The following is an 8,756-nucleotide window of genomic DNA, read 5'->3' as shown; positions in this document are numbered from 1 at the left end:
AAAGGCAGAGTAATGGAGTTGGGAGGGAAGTGGTTGATTTTTGACAGAAGGGTCTGTGAAAGCCATTTGTGAGCTGAGCTGAGGAGATTAGATCTGAAAAAAAAACTCTCAGTGTCTTGAATCTGAGATTACTTGTTACAGAGGGCACCTTGAAAGGTCCTTACAGCTGTTCCTACTGCCAGGCAGGGGCTACCTGATCCATTTCAGAGAGAGGAGAAGCTTTCCTGACTATATGGGGCAAAGGATGAGGTAGGTTTTCTTAGTAGCCTGTCTAGAGTTAAACAACCTTCACTGGTTGGAAAGTTGCCTCCCATATTGTTTTTGGGAAAAAGTGACTAAATAGTGCTCACTCAGTGACAAGCAAGGGGTATAAGACAGGCACCCCTTGTTTTATTCTACACATTTCAACCCCGTGAACAGCTCATACTGAGGCACTATTGGACATCCTACATAGGTCACATGAGCACATCCTGTAACTCCATAGTGAGCTCTCCTTCCCTCTTCTCCCTTGTAGAAGGGGCAGCCCCGTGAGTTGTCTTCCTTCTTCCTTCCTTCTTTCTTCATTCTCTGAAAACGACTTGGTTTCTGACCCTCTTGAGATATCATCTCCTCCCAGTCCCCCAGGCCAGCAAGGCCATTCCACTGGAAGCTGAGGATTCTCTGGGCCACCTTGGTTTCATTCCAGCTTCAGCTCCAGCCACTTGTTTCATGCTAGATGTCAAGAGTTGAAAGCTGTCTGATTAGGCTGCATTTGAGTTGGTAGAACAGTCACTAATTCAGTTCTATGGTTCTTCCATTGCAGCCTAGAGACCCTAGAACTCTGAATCAGGTGGGAGGAAGGGAAGATGGGAAAAGTGCTGGAAAGCAGAATCCCAGAAGGACCCAAATGGGCCTCAATAGAATAATCTTATCTAAAGGCAAGGGCCAAGTTGTCCATAAATGAGCCCTAGGACTGGCCAGCCAGATGAAAAATAGGCCAATGGAGCCTATGTGCTAACTTTCTGCATTTGGTGCTATGACCCAACTCATCTCCCCATTCCTGCAGAGAAACCTGGGACCATGAGGAGCAGCCTGACACTGGTGGGGACCCTCTGGGCCTTCCTGTCTCTTGTTACTGCTGTGGCCAGTTCTACCAGTTACTTCCTGCCTTACTGGCTCTTTGGATCCCAGCTGGGGAAGCCAGTGTCATTCAGCACATTCCGGAGGTGCAACTACCCTGTGCGGGGAGAGGGGCACAGTCTGATCATGGTGGAAGAGTGTGGGCGCTATGCCAGCTTCAGTGCCATTCCAAGCCTGGCCTGGCAGATGTGCACGGTGGTGACAGGTGCCGGCTGTGCTCTGCTGCTCCTCGTGGCACTAGCTGCTGTCCTGGGCTGCTGCATGGAGGAGCTCATCTCCAGAATGACGGGACGTTGCATGGGAGCAGCACAGTTCGTGGGAGGTAAGACTGTTGCTGGGGTTGGGTAGGTCTTGGAGCTTGGCAGTGGGGGTGGGCAGTGTTTCTTCATGGAGAAATCCACTCTCAGCCCCTTCCCTTTATCCAACTCAAAGGCTACGAATGGAGACTCCTTTGAAACACCCAGCCTAGGACTCCCCAAAGTGCCATCTATACCAGGGCTTTATTCGCAGCAAAATTGGCTAGCAGCAAAGTTGATATCTGGTTTGTTAGTCCTCCATTTTCATCACCTTCTTCTGTCTGAACAGTGCTCATTTAATGATATTATCCAGGTCCACTTTCTAGGGACAGCAATGTATACTCTAAATACACTTGATCTCTAAGAGCCTTGATCTCTGGTAGTTATCTCAGAGGACAGTGATCTGATAAACATATAGGCACAAGTCCTCATCACTAACAAGTTTGATGTACAATCCTCACCAAAGAAATACACGTCTAAAAGTGAAATGCTAGGTACCAGACAGACTATAGGTGACTGCTTATTTGGCCTCTATCTAAGGCTAGCCCTGTCTGGTAGCCATTAGCAGTCTATCCCGATTTCTTAGGGCCCTGACCCACCCTACTTATTTTTCCCTCATTCAGCCTCCCTCTAAATTTAGTGCAGAACACCTGGGAGGCTGGTGATGCATAGACGGGCCAGGAAAGGGCCAAATGCAAAAATGGCAGACTGCAGGAAGTCAACGGGGGCAGTTTAATTGGAACTTTATGAGAAGAAAAAGCAAGTTTAGACAGACAGGCAAATCTGTGGGTGAATATGTGAATTATATTTTATACCTGGATGGCACACTGGGAAAAAGTGCTGGTAGAACCTATTGCTGAAGTGGTGGTTTTTGCTCGTGAAGTTTTAGAATCATTACTCAATTCATTATCATTATCATCTCCATTAGCAGTACAGTGTGGGTGACTGGAGCCAGGAAACTTGGATCCCACTTCTGGCTCTTGCCCTGAGTTGCCCTGCGGTCATGGGCAAATGACAGTGTCCTTTCCTGGTGCTCATCTGCCTTCCTTCCTTGAATTTGTTCACTGGCAAGATAGTGCAGATCCTGATTTTCTTTCTTCTCTCTAATGACTGTATTCAGGTGGCCATAGAGTGAGGTGGTAGTGGTGAACAAAGACAGCGGTTCTCAACAGGGGCTGATTCCCACCCCACCCTGGACATTTGGTAATCTCTTTGAGACACTTTTGATTATCACAACTTGAGAAGTATGCTATTGACATCCAGTGGGTAAAGGTGAGGGAATAAGAACAAGACAGCTTCCCACTTCCAATGACAAAGAAGTACCCAGCACAAAATGTCAATAGGGCCAAGGTCGAGAAACCCTGAGCTAAGATATCATGGTTTCCTGACCTGCTTATTAAAAAACACTGATTCTTTTGGTTGTGCCAGTTAAGGTGATATTTTCTGGTCCCCTCTTTCCTCAGACTCAGTGTAAAAGTTTTAAATATGAATGAACATTCTAGCCTCCCTTATCTCTGAATTTTTCCACTCTTTAGCTACTAATGATTTCCTGGCCACATTGGAAAGTCATTAGATTAGCTTCTTCCTTCCCCCTTGAGAACCATGGTACAGAACCAATTACTAAGGCTGGTCTAAGCCAATGACTTTGTCTCCCTTTGGGGGCTCTATGGATATCACAAATGAACCTTAAACGGGCTCACTTTTCACCTGAGTTCTTAGGCATGCTATAGATAGCTTAGCACTTTTATGGACACATTATTTCAGGAAATGACACTTAGCTGGCAGAAGAAAGAGATGGTCTTTTCAACCCATATTTATAGTCTCAGGTCCCAGTTCATTGCCTGGCACAGAGCAGGTGTCCAGTAACTGTAAAGGAATGAATGCACAGCTAAGACAATGTTTAGTGTATATTGGGATAAGTTGGACATGTGAGAGCTGGGTTCATTCACATCCTATCCTTTTTTACCAGGCTTCCATTCAGGGGGGTTAGCACCCTGAGTCCTTTTCTCTTCTGATTTGAGAGTGGCAACTTAGCTTCACTTGAATTTCTAATAGTTGCCAGCAGAGAGTGAGGAGGGGCCAATGGGTAGGAATTAGAAGGCCAGTAGCAACAGCTTCCGTCAGACTCCAACCATTAACAGTGGCTCCTGTTCCCAGCTTGCTTGGGCTTGACTGAGACTTTAAGAAACCCTTGTGATTCTCCATATGATACATTTAATTGATCCTACTTCCTAGGTCGAGAAACTCAAAGGAAATTCTTGAGATATGTGGATAGATCATGGAGCTTTAGACACTCATAGACTGAGTGGGGAAGAACTTTGGCTGAGTGGCAGGTGTCATACAGAGGAAATCAAAACATCAGTACCCTTTTCATCTCATATGATTCCCCATATAGAATGATTCCCCATTGACCCATGCTCGTAGGAACATGGTCAAAGTATTTATACTTAGAGGAGGGATTTTAAAGTTCAAGAATAAAACACCATTTGACAGTAGGCATGGAAGGAGTCAAGACCCAAGGCATGGTAGTACAAGGTTTATCCCTGGATATGTGAAAGATATTGGTTATGTTGCTAAATTTCAACACCTTCCCCATCTGTAACACCAGCCAAATAAGGGTCATTCCTACCACCTTTTTAGGAACTGGTGCCTGTCAAGGTTACATCAGATGTGAGAGAATGGTGAAGACTGCTTGGATGTATTATATTTTCTAGGAGCCCCTTGGCACATGACCATTACCCAAGGGTCTTCAGAGACCTTGGATCTGACCTCTTAGAGATACGCTCTGCCAGTTGTCAGGAAGCCAAACCTGAACAGCATGTTCAGCAGCATGGATAAAAGACACAAGAGAAAGAGCTGTGGGGGTTAAGTTTAAGCTTGTTGTTCAGCTGAAGGGAATTGATTTTGTTGCTCCAGGCCTGGCTTCTCGGCAGCTAGTGCATTAACTGAAATACATCAGGGGGTGGAGCCAATTTGTTTTAGGTCTGGTTTATCTCTGCCAGACCCCAAACCACTGAAGAGATGGAGTATCCATTAAGAACAACCCCCTCCCCCTCTTGACTCTTGTTCCCCAGTTTGGCAGCTGCCCACAGAGATGAACGGTGGGAAGTGGGAGAGACAGGAAGGAATAAAGAGCTGCTGGCCTGAGTCAGACTTAGCAAGGTGACCTGATGGGGCCCTTGGGTCCCATTTGCTCCACCTGCAACTGATCCAGCTGGACAAGCCTAGGGTCCAGAGAGCCTTCCACTGGGACCTTCATGCCCTGCTCCAACCGGTGAAGGAAACATCTGGCCAGGAGATTATTTCAACCCTGGGGATCCTGAGGTTTCCAACCAGCTGGCCCCCAGTCCCTGAGAACAAGGTCATTATTCACATTCCCCTGTGTATACATATGCAAGATGCTTGTGAATTGTTCTCTATCTTCAGTGAGAGCTAAACAAAGAAGAAATAGTTGAGAAGTAAATATAAGGAACTTCTTGGCAGGAAAAAGTGTAAGATCTTGGATCGGGTTACTTGAGGGAGGCCAAGAATCTTTCTAGAGCAGGGAATGTATCAGGATCACCTGGAGCGCTTAAAAAATGTGGACTCCCCATCTCTCCTATCCTCTTTCCCATTCTGATATACATAGCAACAGGTGGAAGTCTGGTGTTTTGAAAAATCTCCCCAGTGACTCTGATGTGTATGCTGTGTTCCCTTTCCCCAACTCAAGTGAGAACCATCACCATGGACATTTTTTTTTTCTTTAAGGAGATATAATTCAACATACCCAGACAGGCACCAGTGTTTTTTTCCATGTAAAGTCTTAATGCTACATGCTTCAAGCTCAATGAAAATTGCCACTGGAGGCAGATCCCTGAGAACCTGAATCAAGGAAAGAGAGCTACTTTTCTTTCTTTCTTTCTTCTTCTTCTTCTTCTTCTTCTTCTTCTTCTTCTTCTTCTTCTTCTTCTTCTTCTTCTTCTTCTTCTTCTTCTTCTTTTTGAGAGCTACTTTTCTAAAAACCATTATGTTCTCTGGAAACCATGCATTTCCTGGAAAATCCTTCAGAGTTTCACTGGCATCATTTAATTTATACTTACCATGCTGAACAAGGATAAAAGTGGCTTTCTGTTTGAGAAAATAGTATTTAAAGAAGTTAATACTTATGTAGCAAATTGGAGCAGAGCAGAGAATATGGGTCAGAGCTCCTGACTCTCACCCCTGGGCTTTATGCACTGGTGCTATTGATTTTTCCTTTTCCTCTTGAAGATGAAATGCTATCACAATGCTTTTCAGAGTGGCCCATGAACCACTTGCATAAGAATTACCTGGGGTGCTTGTTAGGGCCATTCTAAGCATATTGAATCAGAACTGATGCCCTCCACTCTATATTTTACACAGCCTCTCAGACTGATTTATTTTTTTAAATATAGTATAAAATAGTTCAGATGTATGCACCACTCAGCTTAAGAAATAGAATATTACCAATACAGTTATAGTGTCCTTCATATCGTGATCATATTCCCTTGTTCCTATAGGAAAGGTAACTACTGTCTTTGATTTGTTTTTATCATTCTCCAGCATGATTCCAGTACACGCTAAAATTTGAGAACCTCTGCTCAGTTTCATTCATAGTGTTGCTTTTTTCTAGAATTCCCTTTTTTTCCATCTCTGTCTGTAAACATCTGCCTATTTCTCAAAGTTCATGTCAAATGCAGCCTCTGTGTGAAGTCTCCCCTGATCTATTTTAAATGTCTCTCACAGAAGTAAATTGTCTTATAACTCTGAGAGAGAATATGGGGTCAAATGAATGGGACAGTTGAGTGGGGAGCTCCCTGGGAAGGGAAAGCTGAGATTATAGCTGGAGGACAGACTTATAAATTTTCTACTGTGTTTGAGTTGAAGTTGTTCTAAGAGCAATAAATGAGCAAATAACAAATTAACCCATACTAGACTTCTGCTAAGGTAGTAAATTCAAACTACCTAATAACCATATTTGGGGATCGGGTTGGGTGTGTAATAAAATGATTGCACACTCAATATTTGTACTTTGTGAATGGCTGTGGAGGAAGCAAAGGGGGTTGGTTAACACCCAGGGAGGGGGCTTTCTCTGCGCAGAGACAAAGATTTGGCATCTGCCTAACGGAGAATGTGCGGTTAGGAGGAGGCTATACAACTGTTGGGATATGGAGAAGTAGTAATTCTGGCATCAGGGGAAGGTTGACTGTAGCTGGGAAGTAGCTGCAAGGAGGGTTCCAAGTTCTGTCCAAAAAGGTGTGTCTGAGGTTTTGTATGGGAGTTGAGGTTGCCTGCCACAAGGGCTGAAACAGAGTAAAGTGTTTAACGCCAGGCTTCTGCTTGGTCAGAGAAGTGAATTCAAACCATAGCAACCATGTTTGGGGAGGATATTTGGTACATTTTGCATTAGGGGATTCTTGTGGAAAGAAAAGCTGAGGAAGGGAAACAAGATGGCAGCCCTACTGGTCACTGTATAGTAGGGAAGTAAGGATAGTAACATATTCTAAAGAGCTTTTTTTTTCCCCTTTCTAGAGGCAGATGAGAATAAGAAAGTACCCAGCTGAACCAAGGGACATATGTGGTTGGAGGGGTAATAAAACCAGGAGTTAGCTATAGCACTTAGAGAAGGCAGAATGCGTATTCCTAGGCTACAGTTACCGAATCAAATATCTCTGACTAAGGCCTAAGAATCTACATGTTTTAATAAGCCCACTCTTCCAGAAGGTGGCAAGACCTGACACTGGCAAATGACTTCTGCATTTCTGTTTGAAGCTCATCTTCAAAATCCTAAATTTATGAGAACTGTTGGAAACAAATATAATTGAGGATAAATTACCCTGTGACTTCATTTTTAAAATAAGTCTCCCAGGACACATCTTTCTCCAGCTATGAGCAAATGTGATGGAATCAGCTGTCAGTTACAAGTCAAACATCTCCATGAAGCATGTGTACAACCTACTGCGCTCATCTGTCTAAAAGGCAGGAGGGAGGATAGGGGATAAGAGGAGTAGGAGGGCTGGTTCGGTAGAGCGTGGGGCCACATGCACTGGGGCAGAACACATGCCTGGCCGAGATTTCTAGTCTCTGGCTTGGTGCCTGCACAAAATTGCAAGATAACAACTCCAACCAGGAAGATTTGAATTGAGCCCTGTTGAGCAATTTGACTTTTCAGCTGTATTTTTTATGAGGACAAAGAGGTGAGGAAGAAATTAGCATGGAGAATATAGGTGGAAAATGAGAGAGGAGTCATAGGGAGAGGCTGTTGTTCAATAAAAATAATTTTTTTGTTGAACACTTTCTATATGCTAGGTACTCTATAAGCATTATTTCTTGAAACAGTCCTATAGGATGGAGTACTATTATTCTCATTTTAAAGGCAAGATAACTGAAGCACAGAGAGATTAAGTGTCTTGCCTAAAGTCACACAGACTCCAGGTGGCAGAGCTGGAATTTGAACTTAGATCTAGACTGACTACAGAACCCTTTCTCTCTTTTTTCCCATATTATTAAAATATAATTGACATATAACACTGTGTAAGTTTAAGGTGTACAACGTGACGATTGGATATACATGTATATTGTGAAATGTTAACCATAATAAGGTTAGATAACACATCCATCACCTCACATCATTCTGGTTTTGTGTGTGTGTGTGTGTGTGTGTGTGTGGTGAGAACATTTAAGATCAACTTTCAAGTGTATAATACAGTATTGTTCTCTGAAGCCATTGTGTTGTGCTGTCTCTCTGGATCTAATGCCTATAAGATTCCTAGTACTTGCTATAGATATTGTTGTCAAAAGGTGGTCATTTCTGGATACCTGTCTTTAGAACAGCAGAGCTTCTAAGGGGTTGATGATTGCTCTGATTAGTGGGAAAAGTGTTGCCAGTAACTGGCTATGTGACCATAGGTAAATAGCTTTCCCTCTTTGAGTCTCAATATCCACATCTGTAATGGGGATGGATTGGAGTAGGTAATCTCTAAAGGCCTTTCCCTCTCTAAGATTCTATGGCTGTATCATTCGTCTAGGATGATCTCCCATCCCTGCTATGAAGATCCCTTCGGAAGGCTTCCCCATTGGGTAGCATGGGCAAAGGAAGCTGTCTGTCAAGTACCCAGAGTATACTCTGAAACAGATGCATTTACTGGGCACTTATTATGTACCAGTTACCAAGGGTTCCTCCCTTCCAGGAACACACACTTTAGTGAGGGAAGCAAACCTCAATCAGTTGTGAAGCATATATTATCACAGGATATTTTAATCACAGGAATAAGCACAGGGTGCTGTGGGAACACAGAGAAGGAATATGTAACTTAGCCTGGGGGTGGGACCTTGGGGATAGTG

General features: G+C 43.8%; 1 protein-coding gene across 1 annotated transcript in view; it reads left to right on the top strand.

The window, feature by feature from the left end:
• Nucleotides 1-843: 843 nt before the first annotated feature.
• LHFPL1 (LHFPL tetraspan subfamily member 1) overlaps nt 844-8,756 on the top strand; it is a 38,047-nt gene continuing 30,134 nt past the window's right edge. The window contains exon 1 of the mRNA XM_035006068.1: nt 844-1,441. Coding sequence (XP_034861959.1) covers nt 1,060-1,441 — 382 coding nt within the window. The 5' untranslated portion in view covers nt 844-1,059. The remainder of the gene's footprint in view (nt 1,442-8,756) is intronic.

Source organism: Mirounga leonina, unplaced genomic scaffold (assembly GCF_011800145.1).
Source record: "Mirounga leonina isolate KUSES-001 unplaced genomic scaffold, KU_Mleo_1.0 Mir_101664, whole genome shotgun sequence".
Taxonomy (NCBI): domain Eukaryota; kingdom Metazoa; phylum Chordata; class Mammalia; order Carnivora; family Phocidae; genus Mirounga; species Mirounga leonina.
Note: the sequence above shows the minus strand (reverse complement) of the source record. Positions and strands in the feature narration are given on the sequence as shown.